Source organism: Cajanus cajan, chromosome 5 (genome assembly GCF_000230855.2).
Source record: "Cajanus cajan strain Asha chromosome 5, NIPB_CcT2T_4, whole genome shotgun sequence".
NCBI classification, from domain to species: Eukaryota; Viridiplantae; Streptophyta; class Magnoliopsida; order Fabales; family Fabaceae; genus Cajanus; species Cajanus cajan.
Genome location: NC_138521.1, coordinates 1055962 through 1081557, shown reverse-complemented (window position 1 = coordinate 1081557; position 25596 = coordinate 1055962). Strand labels below are relative to the sequence as shown.

Below are 25596 nucleotides of genomic sequence, written 5' to 3'. Positions count from 1 at the left end.
AATATATCATCAAATACGTAAATTAATTATCGTTATCCGTTAATTTTAACTTAAATGATTTTGAATTAATTTAGACTTAAATCATATAAAGATATCTTACATGTTTGAAATATAATTTTTTATTTATAATAACTCAAATATCACCCATTTTAATTGATGATACAACATACAAGTGGTCTGACGGGAAAAAAAAAAAAAAAAGTTTAATGTGGGAATGTTCGTGCATGCAAGATAGTATTAAATTAAGCAAGTGGGTTATTATTTGATATTTCCCATGTGTCTCTTTCCACCGAGTTTCCTTGCTCAACTTGAGTTCGTGTAGTGCCGCTTTGGCCACCTAACTCTCTATATATATGCTTTATCTCAGTTGGTGTTTCTGAAAATTTCTGGTCTTTCTCCTTGCATAACACCAAACTTTGAAGAAAGAAAAATAGTGGGTCGGTTTAGATTTGAGCAACAACTTTTGCTACTTGTTTGAATTTTGTTGCAAGGCATGGCTTGTTCATCATGGATTAACACTTCGTTGGATCTCAACATAAATCCCCGCAGAGTTCATGAAGAGGTTCCCGTAAGTATAGAAGTAAATATCCAATAGTATATCATTCTTTGGGAGCATTTACAGAAGAAGCTCTTATGGGATTTGAGGAGTAATTCATTCATTGTTTTGTGTTGATTTCAGAAGGAGGTAGAAAGCAAGCTTTTCTCATTGGGAATGCCCAAGTTTAACGTGGAAGAAGAGGTTAGTACTAGTTCAGCTCAGCCAATTATTTATTAATAAGTTAATTAGTATTTTTGTTTTCTTCTTCAAGATTGTAGAACAGCTATTAATTCAAGAATATGAATGTGAAAGTACATATTTGTTTGATTATGAACCTTTTGGCTAAGACTCTATGAATGCTATTTCAGTCAACTAGTGACTTGGAGGAGGAACTGAAAAGGGTGACTGCAGAAAACAAGAAATTGTCTGAAATGCTCTCAGTGGTGTGTGAAAACTACAACACTTTGAGAAACCATTTGATGGAATATATGAGGAAAAATAACGAAAAGGAGGTTAGTCCAACATCAAAGAAAAGAAAGTCTGAAAGCAGCAACAACAATAGCACTTGTCTGATGGGAACAAACAATGGAAATTCAGAGAGCAGCTCCACTGATGAAGAATCTTGTAAGAAACCAAGGGAAGAAACCATCAAAGCAAAAATTTCGAGAGTTTATGTCAGAACCGAAGCATCTGATACTAGCCTTGTAAGAGTAAATCTATCACAGTCCTACTATTTATTCATTCATTCTTGTGTTATTACTAATTAGGCATAGCATAGAGATTATTTAGGGGTAACTGTTTGACATGCTTTTCATTGTGTGTGGTTTCAGATTGTGAAAGATGGATATCAATGGAGGAAATATGGACAAAAGGTGACCAGAGATAACCCTTGTCCTAGAGCATATTTCAAATGCTCTTTTGCTCCAAGCTGTCCTGTCAAAAAGAAGGTAAATTACATAGCCAAGTGCTAACTAGTGTTATTTGGTCTTTTTATAAGAAATAAGTTATAGTGTAAAATACATTATAACTTGTTTATGCAATAACACTTGTTTTTATAACAAGGACTAGAGGTAGTAACTAGGAAGTGGTTATTCAAATTTTAGTAGGGAATTGGATCTCAAGCTAAGTTGGTTTTGTTTTGGTGATTTAGGTGCAAAGAAGTGTGGATGATCAATCTGTACTTGTTGCTACTTATGAAGGGGAGCACAACCATCCTCAGGCTTCACAAATGGAGGCAACATCAGGTTCTGGCCGTAGTGTGGCCCTTGGTTCAGTGCCTTGTTCAGCATCTCTCACCTCTTCAACTCCAACACCTGTTACCCTTGACTTGACAAAATCTAAGGGCAGTAATGATTCGAAGAGCACAAAACCTAAAGCAGATTCACCTAAAGTACCACAGGTTTTGGTGGAACAGATGGCTACTTCTTTGACCACAGACCCTAATTTCAGAGCCGCACTTGTTGCTGCCATCTCAGGAAGACTGTTGCATAAAAATTAAATGGAAATTTGGTGAAGTGTAGGTGGCTAGTTTAGTGTCAATTGTTAAGTATTTCCATAAAATAGAGATCATTCTTTAGAGCAAGGATCTCTATGTAAATACAGCATGGAAGGCTCACAGATTTGATCCTTTTAATTGGATTTAAAGTTCCACTAAGGATAGCATGTTGAGCTAATTAAACAACAGAAAATCTGCCTCATCATGGTAAAGATCTAGCAAGCCTTTTTTGGTCAAAATATTCTGTATACCTCAAATTACATTTCCGAGTAGGTTATAGCACAAATTATCAGAAAAAGATCAAAACTATTTCATACAGTGCATCTCTACGGCAATTTAGTTTCTAACTTTTTTCTTCTTCCATTACTGTCTCTGGCAAGCCAACCCTATATCTCAAGTTTGATGTACAGAATCCAGGTTCCTAGTCCTAGCTTTAGATTTTTCATTTTAGAAAATATCTTTTACTTGGATCAAGTGTTGTAAGTGATGGAATGTACTCAACATGGAAGAATGAAAAAAGAGGATCAGCATGATTGGAGTTTTCGATTCAATGATTCGTATTAGTGATTCCTAATAATTGGATTTGAAATTGTGAAATTGCTCTAGTTTTATACTCTTGTCAATTGTTCATATAATTTCTACAATCCATTGTGATTAATTTTTATTAAAGTTAAATTGAAATGCAATTTTTATCTACTATGCACATCACACGAATGAGAATGGTCGTTTATTGAAAGCAAATTCTTGTCAATCTATCATATAATTGAGTTTCTCTATAATATCTCAGATGTGTACGTAAATGTTAATTAAACCGTACACTACTCAGACAACAGTCTACCAAGGAAAAACCAAGCTTTTCAGGGACCCTATTGAGGATTTCAAATGTGATTAAAATATGGTAGAAAATATTTTGGGGTAAAAGGATTTCAAACGTAATTTTGAGGCTTAAAGCCAGTTTGATCAAACATTCAGTTTTGCTCGTCGTTTTCAACAAATCCACCTGGCCTAGGCTAAATGTCTTGAACCTCCCACGGCACTATTTTAATTTAAACTCTAATTTCATGAAATTAGGTAGCGGCTGGTACCACAATCCTGAAGTATTCAAGCATTAGTTCAAACAGCTTCAGCACTAAGTTGATGACCACTAAACAAGTAGGTAATGCCGACCATAGTTGACGATAAGACGGCCAAGACTTAGAAAGCAAAGTGCCAAAGTGAATGGAAAACCTACAGGGACTTAATCTGGTCCCAACCATAGGGTAAAGGCCTATAGGGTTCTGTTCATGACCACATAAAAACAAAATAAAGGGTAGGCGAAGTGCAACTTTGGCTAATTAGTATATCATTAATACAAGAGAGCTTGAAGAATTGCCAAGGGTCATTCATTTTGCTTTTCAAATACAACTGCCAGATGGCTATTTCATTCATATCTGTATTGATTTTGTACACTCCATAATCTACTCATCTCCCTTACAACTACATGATGAACAATATGACCATTTAAACCAAAACCATCTTAGTACTACTTAGAGGTGAAGCTCAATTTGTTCACAGCCAGCAACAGATCCACCTCCTTCGAGTTGAGGGTGCTCTCTTTGACCATTGCTTCTGCATTGGAGGTACACTCCTTGAATCTGAAGCAACTAATGAGGTGGTCAAATGTTAGGCCAGCCACTTGCATGAAAGTATAGATGACTGTTGGACCAACACTCCTGAATCCTCTCCTTACAAGGTCTTTACTTATAACTTCTGCTTTTGGAGATTTGACAGGTACCTGGCGAGGGTACCTGAACTGGCTCACTATAGGCTTATTGTTCACAAAGTTCCAAATATATGCGTCAAAGGACCCAAACTCTTCAATTACCTGTATTGCAATGGAGAAAAAAAATGTTAAAAAGACAAAGTACGTGATACACTCACTGTTTGACAGTTATAAACTAAGAAAAATTCATGATATGAACCCCCATAAAACAAGGTCAACTGAGAATTTATCCTTCTTTTTTCCAAGTCTTCTTTTTGTAATATTCTTCTGTGGGTCAGGTAGCAGGTTTATTTCGTTTTGCTCAATTTTTTCCAAGGCAGGTAGCAGAAAAGTTTGAAAATTGAAAGCATGGGTTGATTGATTCACTTCAGCAAGAGCTTTAGATTGAGAAAATAATTACCAAAACGAAAATTGCAACTTTTACACATTTTATACATGAGATTGAAAAAATAAGATACCAGAATGTTTACCTTACACATCTGTCGTGCATTTTCAATTATGGATCGCAACCTGAGCTCTGATAGCAATGTGTTGGCAGGACTTCCTGGTCCAACTATCTTTTTCTCATTCATTCGTGAAACAGCACTTGGATCAAAATCCAAAAAGACTTCCCTGTAATCATTAATACGTGACAACATTTAATCCAAAGAAAAATCCTAAGCATTTTTAGTGCACACTCTACTACACAAAAGATCTTCTGAATCAATCAAAAGCCAAATGACGCATCGGAAAGGAAATATAATAAGCAAATTATTTAATGAGCAACCTTTTCTGATGTGTAATATTCAAACCACATAATTAATTCAATATATATTTCATAGAACATTATATCCGTAGTACCGAAATAACTGCCTTTTGCTAAGAATAGTAGGCCACGTAAGCTCAGCCAAGGCTCCAGAGAAGCTAAGCAACTCAAACAGTTTCCTGTACAAAAACCAAATTCCATCATTGAGATTTGAGACACATTTTCAACCTAGGAGCAGAAAAAAAAAAAAAAAAAAAAAGATTGTGCCCTCTCCAAAACAAACCCACATACCTGTCATCATGAACAGAAACTCCCCACTCTTCGTCATGAAAAGCAATATAACATGGCTCTGAAAAAAAAAGGCAAAAAGTTATAAATAAAAAACAAACAATAAATTTGCAATAATAATGTTAATGCAGTATTTTTTCCCTATTAAAAAGTCAGACTCCAAAAATTTAACATTCTATTTATCCTCCCACTCTAGGTTGGTGATATTAAAATTTCAATCAAGAAAACTAAGGCATATGCGCTCTGTGAAATTGTGAAGCACTTGACTAAAATGTCTAGCCATTTCATTTAGAAAGAAGGTTATTATATGTGAAAATTCACGTCAGATGGCCGATGTAGAAGAATGAATGAAAATTAGTGATGCTAACCAGCAGTAGAGTACATTTAGTACCCATCATTATTTACCAAATTGACAGGACAAAAGGGACAGTAAGTAACTACTCCAGTGCAATAAAAGAAAAACAATTTAAACAAGTCCACCACCTCTGGCTTTTGTGATAAGGACAAGGGGCTAAATCCCAAAACAATAAAGGGAGAAGGTAAGGCAAGGAAAGCCTTGCATACTATAAAGAACATACTGACACTGACATGCGACATGGCAAGGGGATACACCAAATGCTGGATCTGAGCTGAATAAAATACTCTTTAAATTGGAGACTTAGAAATTTATGTTAGAATTTAGATACATGTCATCAATGTGTTATATAAGTGTCCATAATGGATACATTCTGACATGCATACATAGCACCAAGATGGTGTTTTCGTGCTTTATAGCTTGCATGTAATATATGAGACATCGAAAGAATGCGTTAGGGCACCACCAGAAGTCTGGGAAGATAATCTGTAGCGTCATGAGCTGAGTCAACTATATTAACTGCCAAATGGTTGATTTCCCTACATCTAGAAAGCACAAATACAATAGGACACATACATGGACATATGACAAATTAAAAAAATTATTAAGACATATCAAGGTTATAATTCAATGTATAAAAATAGAATTAAATTAATATTAAACACAAATCTTAAATCAAAAGAGCAAGTTGATATTTTAAAAGTGAGCATATATTTTTGTAGACATAATAAAATGCTATGATTTATTTAGTGTAGTATTCTTATTGGTATTGGTATAAAAATTCATTAAAAAATGCAGTTATGACCTAGGAGTATCCGAAGTTCTTGAAGTGATGGACAAGGGAAAGACATGGATATGAATACTATTTTGAAAGTGTCCATGCTTCCTTTAATAGAGATGAATCCGCCAAGGTAGTTGTAAAAACGGTAGAGCACCATCAACCAGAGTTTTTATACAAGGCAGCAAACTACTGCTGTGCTGCAACCCTTGTTCAGCTGTCAGCAACAACCTCAAATTCTCATAAATTGAAACCTTCAACTTTTCACCACTATGGCCAGCCATGCCACATATTAAAGTGTCATTCACATGGCCAACTGTGCCAAAACATGGAATTATTCATGCATTGACTAACTGTACTTATAATCTTACAGATAATAAGTGTACTGGTACATAATGGTTCTAATTTTGTATGAATATTTGATAGGAAACAATATAAGAGAAACACATGTTTCCTTTGTAACAAAAACTCCCAGTGTAAGACTCAAACATGGTAAGATGAGATCATGAAAACTCCAATTAGTGCATATTAATGCTAAATTATCAATTGCTTTATATAAAGAAAATATGAGACATTTAGAAAGTGCTTTTAGAACACCTGTTCATAGTGTTTAACTGGCATATGAACAGCAGAACACCCACAGTACCAATCAAGAGATAACAGTTAGTGACAGATACTGAAACAATACTTAGTTGATAATAATACTGTTTCTATTAGTGCCTAAAATGCAATTCACAAAGACATGGAACAAAATCTAATATTATGTCAGGCTTCCAACCTATCAAATTAAGAATATCTCCTGACGTACAAACTGTCATTCTCTGTCTACACATGCTATAAAAGATACAAAATTCTACAATGTTTCCTAGTCAAATGATTAACTAACTTCCTAAACTGCTAAGTGACTAGGAAGCTCAAAGTCTAGTTGGATAAACTTCTCCATAAACATTTATAAGTTATAAGAGAAAAAAATTGGAAAAAGAAATGAAATAGACTTCTTTGTAAGCTAAAACTAACTTATACAAACTACAAAGTTAAAAATATTTTTTTTTTTGTAAAAACTAATACAAAAGATCTTTTACAAATTAGCCTATGAATAGCCTAATTTTAACTTGTGAGAAAAATTTATTTCATATTTTTTACTAGATGTGCTTAGGAAAAAGTTTGTCCAAAGATACCCTTACTAAGTTTAAGCACCAAAAGATTTCTCATGAACAATCTGCTTGCTTGCCTATCCTGAAATCTCTCATTTTCTACATTGCAGTTAACTAGTGTAGCTTATGTACCACCATTCTCTTCACTTTCCCTACCATTACAAAGGGCAAAACACAGCACAAGATGACACAGTAAACACCAATCCATCTCAGTTGTTTCCAAAATCACAGTGACACCTCAAAACCAATAGCACCAAAATCACAACTAACAATACATTTAACAAATAAGGAATGGAGATACCTGTATTAGGTGTAACCCAAGCACACCTTTTCTTGCCCTCCAAGCTATCACTCAAATCAACATCATCAGAACCACCCACATTGTCACCACTCACCTTCTCCGGCTTCGGACCACCGCCATACTTCTTCCTCGCCGCCACAACGACGCGCCGCGCCGCCTTCCCGCTCGACGACGCGCCGCTGCTGTGGGTGGAGGAATCCGTCGACGACGCGTCGGAGGAGCACGAGGCGTTCATCGACACGTTTTTCAGCACAGCCTGGTGCTGCTGATCCCGCCGCCGCGAAATCGCCGGCGGTGCAGAGACGCATTGCGGCGCGGAATGCGCCACCGGCTTCTTCTCCGTCTCCGGCGGCGGAGATTTCTTAGCCGGCTTCCGTCCCTCGACGGGGCGAGCTTTGTTGCCGGCGGGAACGAGTACCGGCCGCGCCTCAGCGTCGCCGGCGGCCACGTTCATGGATCGGACTCTGGGTGGGCCCAACATTGTTAACCCTGCACCCTAGAACCTTCTGAGGAAGCTCTCAGGTAAATGCCCAATACCAAAATTCAAAATTTAAACACTTCCCACACAGAATAAAAGAAAAAAAGAAAAAGAAAAGAGTATCTTTTTCTAGAGAGAAGGTTGAGGGGATTTTGAATTTTGAGTAGTGGGATTTGGATTTCAATGCAAAACCCTAGAAAGAGTGAATTTTTTTTTCAGGTGGTTTTTACTGAGAACTATGGTGTTTCTTGTTATTGCGTGGGTGAAAAGGGTTGAAGTTGAAGCTTTAGATTGCCGTGTTTGTGTGCTTCAGTCATGGAAGCTGAAATGGGAGTGTAGAGTGCTGAGAAAGTTGCGGAGAAAAGAGAGTAAGAAAGTAAAAGGGAGAATTATATTTTTTTTCTTTTGGGAGGTTGTGAATGGAAATTTCCGATGGTAAGTTGGTGGTGAAAGCAACGAATCAAAAGGAGCGTGTGAGAGAGAGACAGGGAGAGAGAGAAAAGTTTGAGGTCCAACAATGAGGGAGTGACACGTAGGAGAGAGAAACCATCGACAACAGAACATTTTTGTCGGGTTCTTAATTCCACTGTGCTGGGATGAGATAGAAGAATGTCATCCCATGCCACCGTTTTTGTCATTTTCTTAGCCTCAAAACGACAACCAATGGTGCTGTCGTTTAAGAGCAGCGGCAGAGGAACAAGATTGAATATTGATGATAATAAGGTGAACACAGAAAAAGGGGGTAGATGGGACCCACTTATCCAACGCTTTTCCACACAAACTTTGAAATATATCATCAGTTCATTCGGTGCAAGCATGGCAAAAGAGAAGCAACTTTGAAAACCTCAATGGCTGCTGCAACTTACTATATACTGCCAAGTCCAAAAACTCTCTCACCCCTCTTCAGAAACCCTCCTTCCATTATTCCTTCCAGCAATGTTTCACTGTTGGGTTCATTAGACTATTCATTCTATTGTTCCACAAGGAGAGGGAACGTTGAGGCCAATGCCAAAAAGAAAAACCCTTGGTTGGACCCTTTTGATGATGGGGAGGACCCTGACATGGAGTATGGATCATTGTTTACAGATGGGAAGCAGGAGGAGGATCTTAGGCCACCTGATGATCCTGACAACCCATATGGATTCCTGAAGTTCCCATCTGGATATTCAGTGGAGATAGCCTCTTTGGCATTGAAAGTGAGAGGGGATGTGAGGAGATGCTGCTGCGTAATCTCTGGTGGTGTTTATGAGAACCTCTTGTTCTTTCCGGCTATTCAGATGATCAAGGATAAGTATCCTGGTGTTCAGATTGACGTGGTGGCGTCAGAGAGGGGCAAGCAGACCTACGAATTGAATAAGAATGTGAGGTGGGCAAATGCCTATGACCCTGATGATGACTTTCCAGAGCCTGCTGAGTATACTGATATGGTTGGAGTGCTAAAGGTTGGCCACCTTGTGTTCTAAATATTTTGTATAAAATGACTTTTCATGTTTTATCTACAGAACTATGGGACAGCTTAATGTGGGCCTTAATTTTATCATAGCCAAAAAGGTTGATCATATTGCAAAAAATAGATGACACCTTTCTATATACAGTGATTATAGATAATATTACACTTGTTTGTTGTCCTACTGATTTCTGTCACGCGCAATTGTGAAATTTTTTTGGACATGATGTTACAGGGTTTAGATTTTAGAGGAAAAGCTTAAAGAACATACTTACTTGATGGGATTCTAATGAAATTTGCACCTGCTGGGGGTTGAGTGTACAATGTTAGGCATTACAATGTTGCAAAAAAAAAAAATCACCATTTCCTTGGATTTATTTTGCTAGCTTTCTTACTAATAAATATTTGAAGATTGTGGTATGGATTTAATACTGATGCAATGCAGGGCTTTGTGCTTACAGAATAGGTATTATGACATGGTCTTAAGCACCAAATTGGCAGGCCTAGGACATGCAGTTTTTTTGTTTATGACAACTGCCCGAGATAGAGTTAGTTATGTCTACCCAAATGTGAATGCTGCTGGAGCTGGATTGCTTCTATCCGAAACATTCGTAGCCGATAATTTAAATCTCTCAGATGGAGGATATCATATGTGAGTTTATATTAAAATAGCACTACACAACTATCTTAAACTTGGGTAGATTTTCATGCCCTCGGTTAGACAAGAAATTAAAAATTTGCTTTGATTGAACTTTTTTGGGTATATAACCGAGAAAATTTTCCAATGTGTTTGTTGGATTAGGTATCATCAGATGGTTGACTGGCTGGGAAGACCATTTAGAAACGTTCCAAGTCAGCCAGTGCCACCACTTAAGGTATCAATCTCAAGGAAGCTGAAGGAGGTTGTGGAAGCAAAATACGAAAAAGCAGGTGTAAAAAAGGGACAATTTGTTGTAATTCATGGGATAAAATCAGATTCAAAGGCTTCCATGCAGTCTAGGGGTGATCCAGATAGCTTGCTACCCATTGAAGTGTGGGCTGAAATTGCTGATGCTGTAAGGTATGTTGTGCATTTTTGTGTTCCACATCCAATCCACGTTTTAATAAAAAAAATCACGTCAAAATTGATGCAAAAGTAACTAATTATTACTTTTATTGATACACATTCAACCAAAATTAATGTGAAACCGAACATGTTCATAATGTTGCTCAAAATCAAATTTGTGTTGAACTAAAAGTATTCTTAAACGTGATAGAGTCTATTTCGTGAAACCATCTTTTGGACTTATGTTACTAATTGTTTCTTAACGTATAAGACTTTATGACAGCAAATAAAGTGATATCATTCTTAATAATGTTCAATAAGTTCTCTTGCACCATTTTTATCTTGTCTTCTATCATTATCTGGTATGAATGTTACAGAAAATATTTTGAGTGACAGGGATTTTACGCCGCTTTTTGTCATTCCACATGAAAAGGAAAGGGAAAATGTGGAGGAAATATATGATGAAGAAGCCTCTATAGTCTTCATCACCACCCCTGGCCAGGTACTCAAATATCTTCTATTTATTTTGTAACCAACAAACATACGAAGAAAGGGTAGCTAGTAAAAACATGTCAAAACATTTAACTGTGAAATAATGAATGGATATCAAATAAGATGCTGTATACTGATTTGATTTCATTCTCTGGTTGTATGCTTCAGTTGGCTGCTCTTATTAATGACTCAGCTGGAGTGATAGCTACAAATACAGCTGCCGTTCAGCTTGCAAATGCACGCGAGAAGCCTTGGTAATTTTTATCATTCAAATAAATTATAATGGTTCCCAAAGGATGTCTTTATTTAGCTTTGAAGGGAAAAAAATGTCTAAAGTTGAGCATGAAATGTTTCTTTAAAGAATCATGCAACATTCAGCCACATATGTTCAATAAAACTGTTCCTTTTATCATGCAGTATTGCACTATTTTCCTCTGAAGATAAGGGAAAGAAGTTTGTCCCGCAGGATGAAGAGAATAAATGCATTGAAATATCATCCAAGACAGGAAAGTTGATAGATATTGATGTTGAGGCAGTAAAAAAAGCGGTTCAAACATTCAATTTGTCCCCAGCTTTAGTATAGTGGAAGAGGGGAAAAAGGTAGTGTTCTGGACTTCCGGTTAAGTGATTATGTTATCTGATTTTTGTTTTTAAATTACTACAGACAAATGTATATCAACAAACTTATGGTTCAGTTCATGTTCTGAATGAGAAAAAAGGAACGAAAACGCAAAAATTGTAAAAATAAGGGTGGAGATAACAGTGAAAGACAAAAAAAAAAGTATATCCTTCTTCACCTTTGATCCACAATTCCACATAAAAAAAAAAGGTGAATCCTAATCATAAGTGGGATGTTGCATTCATTAAAGTAAATCAGTTAATGCTTTGAAGTGCTTGAAATACATATGTCATGATAAAAAAAAGAAAGAAGTTTGTAGTTCAGTAGTAATAATTTGATGGAATCAGAACATATAAATAGAAACGTTCATTCCAGAGCAGAGGAAAGAAACAGCAACATACAAAGAATTTGACATATCTCAGGTCCAAGTTGTTTCTAATCTACTAAAATTCAATCAATCGAGTGGCTTGGCACGAGTGGATGGATCTTCCTTTGATTCCACCTGAATCATAAACACATATCCTAAAACCCACAAGAGAATGTATTGAAAAGGAACCCACGACATGCATGCAAGAAGACTCATTACGCTGCCAACGTACTGAGGATCTTTGATGACTCCAAAAGGAAATTCGGTTACCCAGGGAATAGTTTTTCCAAAGCGTACACCATAGTATGTGCCAGCTTCACCAAGCAGTTGATAAACCCTGTTATTTGACATTTTTACCATTATGTACTAACAAACTTCAAAGTAAGGCACATGAGAATATTTGGCCACATCAAAACCTTTTTAACATAAAAGTGAAGGAAAAGGGATAGAAATTTCTAAAAGTGATTCATCAGAAAGATGGCTTTCCTCTCACTATTTCATCCAGGGAAAGTTAATCTGTAAACCTTCATGTCATCTATAGGGATTCACAATTTCCTGGATTGTAGATAACAATTTCTTCAGCACAGCCTCCGAGAGTAAAACAGTCTTTAATTTTTAACATTTTAAAAAACCACACGCAAGAGTTATGTGTTTTCCAGTGTTCCTGGTGAGGCTTGGCAATGAAAACATCCCTTCTGCAATAATGATATGCTCATCCACACAATATGTTTCACTCCTATTGCTACACACATCACAACTCCATACCACAACATGATATGATATATTCTTCAAAACTTTCCTATCCCACCTCTTGCATTATGAACTTGAGACATTTACTTCACAAGAAGCAATCATAGTGAGAGTAGCTTAATACAACATCTTTAAGCTGAACTAGCCGACAGAAAAATCATTGAATATCAATCAACAAATGGTAGGAACTAAATACACAACACGACCCACATGCCCAACACTAACCAAACATTCGACACCGCGGAATCAGATCCAAAGGCTTCCCTGGCAAAGTCACAACACGCAAGCTCGTACCTTTATCTCACCACCAACCAAAGTAAACTAATACCAGCAATACATGGAAAGCATCATTCTTTTCCATCCCCAACTAAAAACAAAAGTAAAACTCCTTTTTCTAATAGCCAAGAAAGATCATAAAACTAACCTGACATGACAGAGTTAAAAAAATGTCCCATTTCAGCAGCCAACAGCATAGGAAAGGAAAGGAACTAACTTAACAGAGCCGAGTGTAAGATCGAGAAAAGAAAAGAAAGAAATGGGAAAGAGAGAATACCTGAAGTTTAGGAACTGGCCAAAGGCAAAAAGGGGCCAAAAGTAGAGGGGAGGAGGCCAGTGAAATGAAGAGACGGAGAAGAGGGAAATGAACTGAAGAAGCTTGAAGAAATGAGAAACGTAAGCCATAACCTTAGAAGGGTCTCGGCCTCTGCCGCAAAAGTGGAGCCATGACTGCGGCCAATTCCAAAGATAGTAGTAAAACGGAAATGGTAACAACACTCCAATAGCCGCCGCAATTCCCATCACTCTGCAGATCCTCTTTTGCGCTTCTCACCCCACACTCTCCCTCTTCTTTTTATTATCTAATATTCTATATTAAATATAAACTTTTATTTCGAGTCAGAATAAGATTTTTTCTTTTTTCAATTTTTTATTTTTTTATTTTTTTTATATGATTATATAATTATTAGGATATCTCACTAAAAAAGGTTGCTCAAAATAACAATGTTATAAAATCATTAATTTTTCTAAGTGGTGGGATTTCACAAAGAAACCTAGAAAGAAGAAGGTTGCATTTTTATTTGACAAATAGGTATTGTATAATCTTTTGTTCAAGACTTTCCTTGATAAAGTGGGAGTCAACTTCAACATGTTTTATGCAATCATGTTTTATCAAATTTGAAATAAGAAATTAACATTTTCAAGTTAAAAATATGGATTTAGTGTGGTAAAAATTTTATGTTATCTTTATTTACTTATTTGATACGATAAAAACCTTTGAATATCTTGTAAAATTTATAAACATTCTCAATAATATTTATGATTAATCATACAAATTTTAATAATTCTTAAAAATCATGGTTATCAAGATTTATGATTTTCATGAATCATAATTCTCAAATATAAATATTCATGTGAGTTTAATTCCTTGCACGTCCTCTTCCTGTATCTATAATTATAATTAAATGTTAATCTTGTTTCTTGTGACGTCAATATGTTATGTTAGGATTTAGAAAATAAGAATTCTATTATCATTGCATGATTACCTTTACATGTTTATTATGTCTTTTTTTCCATTTCTATTGAAATAATATTGTAGAGTTTCTCATTTATATTGGAATAAACTTTGTACATTAATTTTTAATTATGTAAATATCAATGTTGTGTGTAATTTTATATGATATTATAATATAAAAAAATATGATGCGTTCTTACCAGAATCAGGTCGGTCTTTCAAGTCAGATTTATCATCTTCTCTATCTTGGTCTCTGTAGAGATCATGAGAGATTGGTCTTTGAGATTGGTCTTCGAGATTGGTCGCCGAGATTGGTCGCCCTTCTCCAAGCGTCTCGGATGTACCTGCAAAAAGGACCCCGACGATCAAGTTAGTTATCTGAGATTGTCTAATGAAATGTATATATTTTTACCTGCTATTGTCTATTTTCCTTCTCTATGTAACCGTCATTATTACCGTTAAATTAACTACTTGATATTGTGATTCAAGCTTTGACAGGCCGAGTTGGCAGGCCAAGTTGGTAGGCCGAGTTGGTAGACCGAGTTGGTTCGAACTCAGTCACCATTTGATTGAGGTTGGTACACAAGCCCCCCAAGCTCTGAGCGATATAAGAGTGATAGAGGTTAATCAGGAGATGCGTATATTGAAGTTGGCCATAAATTAAGTTTTATTTGGTGTAACATATATTAAGGGACTAATGACAACTTATTTAATATTTTGAATATCAAAAGACATAATGATAACACGTCCTTTCACCTGGTCACTTTTTGCTGCAAAATATATGAAGTTTTCAAAGGTGGCGTTTCATTTTTCATTGTAACGATGAACCGAAATTCCCTTTATATTGGCAATCTCAACCCATGAGATTTTCCACTTTAGAGGGGTTAACATTAACCCCTTCTGAGGAGGAAGACATACAAAAATTACAATTATTGCCTCGGCTTTTAGAAAGCAAAGCTATTGTAGCACTTTCTAGATCAGAAAATCCTCGAGATGAATTAGAAAGTAAGTAATGGTAAAGTTGTTTAAAGTGAGTAATGTTTTGTTTGATTGATATGATGATGTGTTACCTTGTCATTCAAAAAATCATGGGAAGAAGTAAGTGGCGTGAACTAAAAGGCAAGTTCAACACTAAGGAGATAGAAATTTTCGATGTGGATCGCCCTTCTCGTAAAGGGAAGAAACAAAAAACCAACGACTCAGTTGAGGCTGGCAAACGAGAATCTGACAAACGAGTTGTGAGGTCAATTTGCCAAGGTGATCTCGGCCAAGAAAAGGTAAGTTATAACATCTACGACTTTTGAATATTGTCTAAGTTTGCAAAAGGATATAAATTCTAACTTATTATCAAGTTTACAAGAGTCAATTGCTCAGCTCGGATTTTCATCTCCTTCAACGCAAGTAGGGCCATCTCAAGTTGAGCAATCTTCTCGACCAAGAACATTACATCAGAGGTATGACTCCAATCACCCTCTTGGCAAGTTGGATCATATAAGTATGTCTCTTGACGTTACCTCACTTTGGAACGCCAAGTTGACCGCGAAAGTCTTTTTCTTTTCTTTTTATAACAGTATTGGATTCAGCTAGGATTTGCTTTTTTGTAAGATTGGGAATGTTCCAAAACCTATTCACCAACTCCTCGTGATAATATAATGATGTTTCATTTTGTGTTTGTTTGACAAATTACAAATCTCATCAATTATTCATAAATTGAGTGATAAACCATTAAAACGACTTCACAGTGTGAAGAATGGATTTCAATTGAATAGTAGAAATCGTTTAGGAGAGATTATATGTATTTGGCTAGGGCATTTAAAAATGGTTTATAAGTTCGTATAATTTAGTCTAACTCTTTGGTCAGTTAGTAGAGAGGCACGAATTTTGTTGGTTAACAAATTAACTCAAACTTGGCCAATTTATAAATCAGATACGAAATTGACTCAAACTTGGCCAATTTATAAATCAAATACGAAATTGGCTCAAAATTGGCCAATTTATAAATCAGATACGAAATTGGCTCAAACTTGGCCAATTTATAAATGTTGAACTCGATGACGTGAAGAAGAAATTGGCTGAGACTATAAAGGCTCTTGAAATATCCATAAGATCAAATAAATCTTATTCGACCAAGGTGGAAGAATTATTGAGCAAGGTGAAGGTTATGGAAGAGAAAAAGAAGAAAATGAAAATGAAAAGGCTTGTCAAGAAGTCATAGCTGCTGATGTCGAGCGGGTTACTGAGTTAGACTCTAAGAACAAAAGTTTGAATGAAGAGCTTCAAACTACCGAGTTGCATGTAATATCAGAACTTAGAAAAAGGATTTTCCAAAGCATTTCGGCAAACCAGAGTGATTGCTCCTGAGGTTAATCTTCAAGAGCTTAATGTCAACAAGGATGTGTTCGATGGTAAATTGGTTAATAAAGATGACTTACCGGAAGATGTCAGTAGTGAAGATTAATGTTGAATATTGTCTTTGCAATAGTTGTCTAAGTTACAATTATTTTTGTTGTCGTTTCTTCGTATTTCGATATTTGAAATGTATTAAGTAAAATATTGTGATAACATTTCAGAGTTGCTTTTGATTCAAAAATCTGAATTCAAAAATATGAATTCAAAAATATGAATATTATATGGAGTTTGCATATTGAATCAACTTATAGCTGATTAGGAAGTTGGCTCAAATTTATTGTAGAGTTTCTTATTTATATTGGAATAAACTTTGTACATTAATTTTTAATTATGTAAATATCAATGTTGTATGTAATTTTATATGACATTATAATAAAAAATATATATATGATGTAAGTTTATCACTAGATAAGACATAAAATTATGTTTATCCTCTAAATAAATAAATAAATATAAGTCTATTCTTATGAAAATATGAGGTATAAAAATAAAATATGAGGTATAAGAGTAACACCTTAAACAATAATATGATACAAGTTTATCTCTCAGAAAGTAGATAAAATATATGATTTTGTCACAAAAAAAAAAAAAAGTGATTGTGCATGAACTTAAAAAAAGGCCCTCTTTGAATAGGGAAGAGTTCTAACCCTTCAAATTCTCAAAAGATGTTAGATATTCTCTGGAAAAAGAATGCTGGTGAACTTTTCAAATTCTCAAAGAATGACAAAAGATAAGTAATGAATGCTAAAGATGATTAATTATGTTAAAATGTTATGTATGTCATGATTTAATTGTTATGTTTGATATGCATATGATGTTTTATTCTAGGACACTAAATGTTTTCCGCTTAAGCAAGATTCATGGAGCAAAAAGAAAAGAAAATTTCTTTTATGTTCTTATTGTTAAATTTTTCAGTAGAATTTTTGTTTTGTAGGATTTAGTTAAGGACATGTTGTCAGAGATTTTTTTTTTTTACTCATGTATATTTAGATTTAATTAAAAATATGAGATTTATTTTTTAGTTTTTCATAATAAATGTTGATATTTATTTTAATACTCGTGAGAGTGCTACACAATTAATATTATGTATATATGTATTCCTTTTAGGTTTATATAAACAAAAAATAGTACTTAAATTTTTTTAACTCAAATATAAAGAGATTTAACCAATTCAAATTTATTTAATGTTTTTAATTTGAAAACACTCATAAAAAATGAAATTTTTATCCATAATTAGTATAATTAAGAACATTTTAATAAATATAATACTTTTTATATAAAATTGTAAAAAAATTAAAATATTTAATTATTTTTTAATATGGGTATAATTAGTTTTATTTTTATACATACATCCAAATAAGAGTGAAAAATACATTTACTTGAAATCAAACCATTGTCCGAACATTTATAAGAAAATTTAACTTCAGTAATATTAATATGGAGAAGATAGAAACCTTTAACTTGAATTATATATACCAATATGTAGGGAAACGGTAATCATGTCTATGACTAAAAGGCCTATCACTTTTTTTTCTAAAAAGGTGGATTTGATCCATCATTCCAAGTCATGTGATAAAAGATACTACTCTAATTCTAATTCATACAATAATCTTTGAGCCACGAAACATGCTTAAGACCTATTTCAATTTTTTATTTCATATTTTCATTAATAAGTATAAAATCCTCATCTCGTTCTTATTTTGTTGTTGTTTTTATTTAAACATTTTAAAAATGAGTATAATATATTGTAATTATTTATATATATATATATATATATTTTTTTTTTTTCAAATCAAACATACTCTTAAGTTAATAAACATAACATTATTATTTTGTTTATGCACGTGTTTATTAAAGCACAGCCCTTGAACATTAAGGTGGTTATTATTTGATTTTAAGAAAGTGAGGGACAGGTATGACACTAATTAATAAAGATATATAAGAGTTGTGTTATTCATATAATATCATATTTTTTGCACTTGTGCTGGTAACCTAATCTCTCATTTATTTTTCTTGCAATGAAATTGGCTTTCTCTATTTTTAAATACAAAATTAAAAAGTGGTTGGTTTCACACGAACCATAAAATCCACCTTTCACCCAAGGCATTTGCTGGCTAGTGACTCTTCACCCAAATTTCAATTTTATTTTCTTTTTAAGTTTATATATGCCTTTCTATTAAAAAACAATATATATATATATATATATATATATATATATGAATTTTATATTTGGTACTTTTTCAATTTTATTCAAATTATACTATTTCATTATCAAAAGTGGTTAGTTAAAACTGTTTGATATTTATAATTCTTAACTATGAATAAAGTTTGATCTTCGTTTTGATCATAAAGTCTTAATTGAAAATATTATTTTATTCTTATAAGAATATTTGATAAAAACGAATTATACCTCATTTAAAAAAATATTTGATATCTCATTGCTAAAAAAATGAAAAGGATTAGAACCTTAATATAGGCCCATATAATTATTTTGGATTTATTTTTGTTCATTTGCATTCTTTTCTCATTAACTGTTTTCGATACGAAAGCAAAGGCTGCATAAATTTACTCAAACCTACTTAAAAAAAAAGAAAAGTATTATTCTCATTGATCTATGATCTATGGTTAGAGTAATGATTTAGCAGTGTTTTGTAATATTTTTTAGGTGATGGACCACCTTGGTATGTGATGGCATGCGTAAGAAAAAGGCCCAAAAGCGAAGCTTTAATTAATAAACAACGTAAGCAAATTCATGCGTTTTACTAATGTGACGAAAAACAAATGAAATAGATTCATAGCTATCTCTAATTTTGGAATGTAGTTTTCAAAAGGTTTATATGAATGGCTTTCGGCAACTATATTTGTGTTTATGATTGATGGAGATTTGCGAGCAGTTAAGTAGGTCTTGGAAAGAAGAGAATAAAGACGGGGCACATTAATTGAAGTAAGACTAAACCAATTACATCTAATGCAGACAATAAACTAATATGGATTGTATTCAAAGTTTGTTGGATATATATGATTAACATATTCTTATTTCTTCCATTCACACCTAATTACGGAATTTAGCTAAGGAGGTTCATTTCTATATGATTTTCCTATTTATAAACTCTAATCTTATCCTACTTCTTAAAGTTATATTTTTACATTATTCACTTAATATAAGTCTTTTAAAGGTGTAATTTAGGATTTACTTCATCTAAAGTGTTTTATATAATTTTTTATAAATCACACACAAATATTATCCACCAAAAGTTTGAGCCAAAAAGGGTCATTATGAGTGTAAATATTTAACATAATTATATACTTAGATTATAATTTAAAACCATTAGTTATTAAGTGTGTTTCTCGGTATTTTAGACAAATAATAAACTATAATAGTAATAATTATTTATCAGAAAAATAATGACTAAGATTGTAATTAACTATATATTTGATTATATATATATATATACATACTTTTATCACTAGTATTGACAATTAATTTTATAATTAATGATTGTGAATATACTTTATTCCCTAAAATGAATATTTTCATTTTAGAAGTGTTAAATCTTATAATTTAACATTTTAAAAAGCTAACTTAATTTAAAAATGTATTTCAAAATATATTGTGTAGCAAGGTCTTTTAAATAAAAAAAATACCTTTAAATAGGCTACTAAGTAAAAACTAATATATATTAATTAGTGCACGTAATCCTAAAATTATACTGATGGATACATGATATTAAAACTTTATAGGAAAAAAAATAAATTACTATTCACATTTACTAATTATGTGATTAATAGGATTAATCTAGTAGTTGAAAGAAGGGGGAAAAAGGAGTTAAGAGTAATTAAAAGCATGAAAATTTAAGTTTGATTTTAATTGTGATCATCTTTATATTTTTTTAATCTTTATCCAAAATAAAAAAAATGCTAATTTATTAAGCTTAAAAGAAGTTCAATTAGCTTAATACATATTTTAAAAAAAATCTGTATATGTCTTATTTACTTCTTATAAGTGTTATGTAAAAGAAAAAGTCATAAAATAAAAATTATTTTGATTTTTTAATATAATATTAATTACCTTTTGTCATTTATATCCTTAACGATAATTATTTAAAAAGATGTTGTCTTGCTTCATTCCCTACAAAAAGACAAATAATAAGCTTAATTTTGTAAAAGTAGTGTAGATGGACTTGCTAACCAGGTAAGTAATTAATACAGAAAAAGTTCTTTTTATTGAAAACAAAAATAAAGTTATATAGGAGAGTGTGTAGATACACTTTTTAATATATATTTTCTACTTTTAGTTCATTAACCAGTACATTAAGGACATTGGTTAATTTTTTAAATATTATTTTCTTTTATTTATTTATTTATTTATTTTTATATGTATAAAAAAATTAAGACAATATTTATTACAGAACATATAGAAGAGTAATTGTGTGTAATTTGTCTTAAAATTTAATGTTCTTGTCCTAAGTTAAAGACAAAACGACCTATTTTTACATCTAACTCCTTCAAAAACTAGTAATTTTCCATTTTAACTTCTTTTTAAGGTGGAGAGTCACTCATGAAAATAACTCAACTTTAGATAATAATCAGTTTAGCTAAACTTAAATTATTTTCCTATTTATAGAAATCTAGGAATTTCCCGATCTTAGAAAATAATTGGTTCAAAAAAAACAAAAATGTGGTGTTATTAAAATGACTATTTTTTTTTTGTAAACTATATTTTTTTCTTTTGTAAACTACATGACTCTTCTTTGTATTTTCTTGTATTTTTAGGCACACAAATTTAAATTTATTTTCTCTACAATCAAAATTTTTAAAATTCTATCAATCTCTTCATTTTTTTTCTTCTCTTTCAAGCAAACAGGAGATAAGTCTAAGCATAAAAATGAATGCTAACAATTAATCGCTTTTGTTTTTTTAATCTATAGAAATTAAATTTAATACTTAAAAATTATAAAAATGAATTCACACTACTTAATCAATCAAGAATTATTACAATTAACTCACATTCTTTAATCAATTTAATCAACTGAATTAAACTGTTATAGAAATGAATAATTTGAGACTGCATTACAAATATTCCCCAAGTTCTATTCAAGGTGTTGTTTGCTACTACTAAACATTACTCATATGGTTAGTACTGTCTATATGCATCCCTACATAAAATTACCCAAGCGTATATTTTTTCTTCTTCTATTTGTTAGAATTTATATATATATATATTAAACTTGCTTTTAGACTAATGGGGAATATTAATTTTTATATGTGTGGTTAGTATAATGATTAGAGATAAGCAGTGTTTATTCATTGATTTATTTTAATTTTTCTGCTTTTTAGGCGATGGACCACCTTGTTCATGTGATGCCAAACGGCACAACTTAATCATTTGTTTAAACACATTGTAAATAATTAATTTCATGTGTTTTACTAATGTGAACATGTAGAAAGGACTGGATGCATACCTATCTCTAATTTGGAATTTTATTTTGTATAGTGGCACATTCTATGAACATGCACATCTCTTGTCAATCTTAATCCTTCGTTTTGCTATGGAAAGATTTGATTCATGTCATGATGGTCTATTTAACTCACCTAAGATATACTTAATTAGGCCACTCGAAACTACCGTGCCACAGATTAATTTGATCTTGCTTTAATTTTTTAATAAAGAATTTGACTAATTTATAGTGAGGAAAATTGTATTTTAAGGAATGAGAATAGTAACAATTGTTGATTAAAAGCATTATTAGTTTGTTGGTATTTTAATTTATATGTGTGTGTAAAATTTTATTATAATTTTAATCCTTTGAAATTGAATCATCAGTTAAACTCAGACAATTCCTTATCTTAATTCACGTGTTTATTGATAAACAATTCAACAATAGAAACATATATTTTGACATGCTTTTGGAAAAAAAAAAATATATAATAGAGATGTCGAAAGATATAAAAGTGGCATTAATGGTGTAAAAAATAAAGTGGCATTAATTTCGAGAAGAAATAATAATATATTTTGTGTTCAAAAAAATAAAAATAATTTATTTTGTAATATATATATATATATATATAATATTTCCTTCACTACTTTTGCACCGTAAAATAAAACCCTAATATTTAATTGCACAGAATAAAAAAAAAGTCCCCAATCTTTAAGAAAGTAATTAATTCATAAACCATGGGATTTAATAATGTAAAGTTAGTTTTTGAAGGGAATTTGCATAAATTCTTATGCATTCGCGCCCACTTAGACACTACTAATGTTATTTTTTTGTTGAATCTTTTTATATTCAGCAAATGCTAGATAGTGCCAGAATGATGGCAATTTCTATCTAATTTTTGCATTACTTTACTCAAAGAACACAAGAATATAGTCAATCTAATTCTCTCATCGATCGCATAAATCTCAATCGAATATTTATTTGCTGTTGTAATCAATTACGTGTAATTAGTGACAACCAAATCAAAAATACACTACTAATCAAAACAGAGGCTCAATAAATTACATCGAAATCTATTTTAGTAAACGAAGTGAACTTAAAATAAAATAAATAAATAATGGTGGTACTGTCGTACCCCCAAACTTTGTACTTTCATACCGTTTCCTTACAGGGTAACATTATTTTGTTTCAACTTCATTTTCATTAACAAATGCAAACCTACTCTTTTGGCACATTTATTGAGAATTAATGATTAATAAATAAAATTTAATTTTAATCTCTATTCAATTTTTTTAATTTTTATTTTCTTGGCAAATATTCAAGATTTACGGAAACAAATATTTGACATTAATATAATAACTAAAAATTCGTATATATTTACTTATCGTAATATAGAAGACAAATTTCTAATATTTTTAGTTTTTTATTCATAAAAATTATAATAAAATAATAAAATTAACATGATTTGATATTAATAATAAAATTCAAATTTTAAAACTTATACATATCTTAATCTTCTATAGGTCTTTTTAAGTGATTTGAAACTCCTTTGAGTGATTCAAGATAGAGAAGTTCATTAAAAAAAATATATATAAATATATTTGCTCACCTAATTGTCAATAATTTATGTATGAAATTACTCATGCTGGTTTTATATATCATTGTTTTTTTTAATTAAAAATTAATATTTGGTTTCAAAAAATAGTATATTTAATTATCCATTATTAAATACAATTTTATATGAGTTTGATAAAACCACTAAAAACGACAAACTTTTTCTTCTCTACTTTTATCCATAAAAACTATAAAAGAAATAACATATTCGAAACTAGGATAATGTATATACTCACCTAGAACCACTATGTCATTTACCAAAAATCACTATATCATTATGAATAATGAATAATTAATTATTAGAACTTATTTATATCTAAACCAATTTGCTTTAAAGCAACAGATTCTAACCTCCCATTTACCAACCTAGAACCACTATATAGTTATGCATAATGAATGGTTAATTATTAGAACTTATTAATATCTATAACCAATTTACTTTAAAGGAAAAAACATATATATATATATACTAAAATAAGACATTGAACCTAAGAACTAATAGAGTGTATAGAATGTCATTTGTAAATTGCAATGTATATTTTCACAATATTTGAACTATTAGAATCTAATAGTTAAGGATTGGAATGAATGTGTTCATTGTGATCATTGTATTTTTCTTTACTAATAAAAGAATTATATGCAGATGCTTCACTATCAACCTAAGTTTCTACGTACTTAAAACTAAAAGTTTTTAAAAGCTAAACCTAAGACTATAGCATGTGTTAAAAAGTTTTTTTATAATTGAATTTGACTGACTTTGTTGTGTTGTTTATTGTTTTAACGGAGTCTGTTTTATTCATTATTTATTAGTTAAATCGTTTGATGGTCTTGTGGTTCAAATTGAAAGAGAAATGTAGCGGAAAAATGAGTCGAGTAGCAAAGACATGGCAGGCACAGGTCGGTCATATGCAACATTAATGCCGTCACATCAGTTTTCCTTTGTTTTCTAGGCATCAAATTTGTGCAATAGATTTGGCCTTAAAACTTTAACATACGTGTGGCTTTTATAATTCAGATGACGACTTTCATGTTCACCATTTGACTCTATTGTTTCCAAGAGAAAAGAGACCATTAACCATACCATGCATTATGAATTACCCCAAGTTACTGACATAAGGACAAGGGACACAACTTCCTCATGTCAATGTACATGCTTTGGATAGATTATTAATATGGCAAATCAAAGTTTGCAAGTCCATCTTGACCAGCTTCTCATTTTGGTGATAGTGCATTGATCATGCATACCTTTCTTCTGTATTCAGACCTCTCTCTGTTTTTGATGTTGAAAGACTTCTTTTTTGCTTTTGTACCATTTGCATGTATCATTTGGAGCAAGTGATAGGACTCAAAGTGTCTCAAATTTCAGATTAAATTTTCCATTCCCTAAAGGGGAAGTTCTAGTACATTTGGACCACAGTGTAGCAGATATGAATGAGCAAACTTCATCCCAATTTAGAAACCAGTACACGTCAGCTAATAAGATATGAAGCTTCTAGGGACGCGCGTAGCCATTCAAGCCTTGTTCTTTTATAACACTTGGCACCATTCTTTTAAAACATAAACAAACAAGGGAATAGTACGGTTGCAATTGAAAAAAGAGCTTAATATGTGCATATGATGATGGTGAGGTGATCACCACCCCACTTTTGAGCCGCACAGTAGCATCTCACATGTTCACCAAAAACGTGGTGAAACCCTTACTTTTTATACCACTTCCTCCAATAATTGGTGAAAGCGAAGTAATAAGATAAGGGGTTTTTTTTCTCTATAGTTCAGGCTTCTAGTTATCAAACACCTGGCAGAATCTTACATAACATTTCCCATCATGATTCTTGAGAATGCTGAATGACCCACCACCCTTTCTTTCAATGACTCTAACAAAAAATTAACTAGAGAACACACATACTGTACACAGTTAAATTAGTCTTCTCATCTAAACTCATATATATAGTGTGTTTGGCAACACATTTGTTACTGCTGGTAGAAAAGAGATATAAAAGCTAGTTAGTGT

At 32.2% G+C, this 25596-nt stretch overlaps 4 protein-coding genes across 5 annotated transcripts; 2 read left to right on the top strand and 2 right to left on the bottom strand.

Moving 5' to 3' along the window:
- Nucleotides 1-365: 365 nt before the first annotated feature.
- On the top strand, nucleotides 366-2584 carry LOC109809061 (putative WRKY transcription factor 40). 2 transcript variants are annotated; one of them, XM_020372283.3, is made up of 5 exons: nucleotides 366-580; nucleotides 680-739; nucleotides 907-1242; nucleotides 1369-1485; nucleotides 1689-2584. In XM_020372283.3, exons 1-5 carry the CDS (start codon nucleotides 494-496, stop codon nucleotides 2034-2036), a joined length of 948 nt encoding a protein of 315 aa, XP_020227872.1. In that variant the 5' UTR covers nucleotides 366-493; the 3' UTR covers nucleotides 2037-2584. The 2 variants fall into 2 exon arrangements, with proteins under 2 accessions (XP_020227872.1, XP_020227873.1); XM_020372284.3 differs by having other exon boundaries at nucleotides 367-568.
- Nucleotides 2585-3354: 770 nt separating this feature from the next.
- Nucleotides 3355-8413, bottom strand: LOC109809060 (uncharacterized). The gene is made up of 5 exons (XM_020372282.3): nucleotides 7417-8413; nucleotides 4832-4889; nucleotides 4636-4719; nucleotides 4266-4407; nucleotides 3355-3897 (listed from the first exon to the last, which is right to left on the bottom strand). The coding sequence occupies exons 1-5, from the start codon at nucleotides 7895-7897 to the stop codon at nucleotides 3556-3558; spliced, it is 1107 nt and encodes a 368-aa protein (XP_020227871.1). The 5' UTR covers nucleotides 7898-8413; the 3' UTR covers nucleotides 3355-3555.
- Nucleotides 8414-8625: 212 nt separating this feature from the next.
- PNSB1 (NDH-dependent cyclic electron flow 1) lies at nucleotides 8626-11626 on the top strand. The gene is made up of 6 exons (XM_020371973.3): nucleotides 8626-9336; nucleotides 9803-9993; nucleotides 10144-10401; nucleotides 10783-10888; nucleotides 11047-11132; nucleotides 11296-11626. The coding sequence occupies exons 1-6, from the start codon at nucleotides 8641-8643 to the stop codon at nucleotides 11459-11461; spliced, it is 1503 nt and encodes a 500-aa protein (XP_020227562.1). The 5' UTR covers nucleotides 8626-8640; the 3' UTR covers nucleotides 11462-11626.
- A 111-nt stretch (nucleotides 11627-11737) lies between these two features.
- Nucleotides 11738-13467, bottom strand: PLMT (phospholipid N-methyltransferase). Its single transcript, XM_020371974.3, has 2 exons — nucleotides 13168-13467; nucleotides 11738-12201 (listed from the first exon to the last, which is right to left on the bottom strand). The coding sequence occupies exons 1-2, from the start codon at nucleotides 13410-13412 to the stop codon at nucleotides 11952-11954; spliced, it is 495 nt and encodes a 164-aa protein (XP_020227563.1). The 5' UTR covers nucleotides 13413-13467; the 3' UTR covers nucleotides 11738-11951.
- Nucleotides 13468-25596: the final 12129 nt, after the last annotated feature.

Excerpts from the sequence above, each read along its gene's own strand:
- PNSB1 (XM_020371973.3), top strand. The coding sequence starts at position 8,641 with ATGGGACCCACTTATCCAACGCTTTTCCACACAAACTTTGAAATATAT. Across the intron at positions 9,337-9,802 it reads ATATGGTTGGAGTGCTAAAG|AATAGGTATTATGACATGGT; the intron begins GTTGGCCACCTT and ends TTGTGCTTACAG. Across the intron at positions 9,994-10,143 it reads TCAGATGGAGGATATCATAT|GTATCATCAGATGGTTGACT; the intron begins GTGAGTTTATAT and ends TTGTTGGATTAG.
- PLMT (XM_020371974.3), bottom strand. The coding sequence starts at position 13,412 with ATGGGAATTGCGGCGGCTATTGGAGTGTTGTTACCATTTCCGTTTTAC. Across the intron at positions 12,202-13,167 it reads GGCCAGTTCCTAAACTTCAG|GGTTTATCAACTGCTTGGTG; the intron begins GTATTCTCTCTT and ends GTCAAATAACAG.
- LOC109809060 (XM_020372282.3), bottom strand. The coding sequence starts at position 7,897 with ATGTTGGGCCCACCCAGAGTCCGATCCATGAACGTGGCCGCCGGCGAC. Across the intron at positions 4,890-7,416 it reads TTGGGTTACACCTAATACAG|AGCCATGTTATATTGCTTTT; the intron begins GTATCTCCATTC and ends TTTTTTTTTCAG. Across the intron at positions 4,408-4,635 it reads AGCAAAAGGCAGTTATTTCG|GGAAGTCTTTTTGGATTTTG; the intron begins GTACTACGGATA and ends TAATGATTACAG.
- LOC109809061 (XM_020372283.3), top strand. The coding sequence starts at position 494 with ATGGCTTGTTCATCATGGATTAACACTTCGTTGGATCTCAACATAAAT. Across the intron at positions 581-679 it reads AGGTTCCCGTAAGTATAGAA|AAGGAGGTAGAAAGCAAGCT; the intron begins GTAAATATCCAA and ends TGTTGATTTCAG. Across the intron at positions 1,486-1,688 it reads GCTGTCCTGTCAAAAAGAAG|GTGCAAAGAAGTGTGGATGA; the intron begins GTAAATTACATA and ends TTGGTGATTTAG.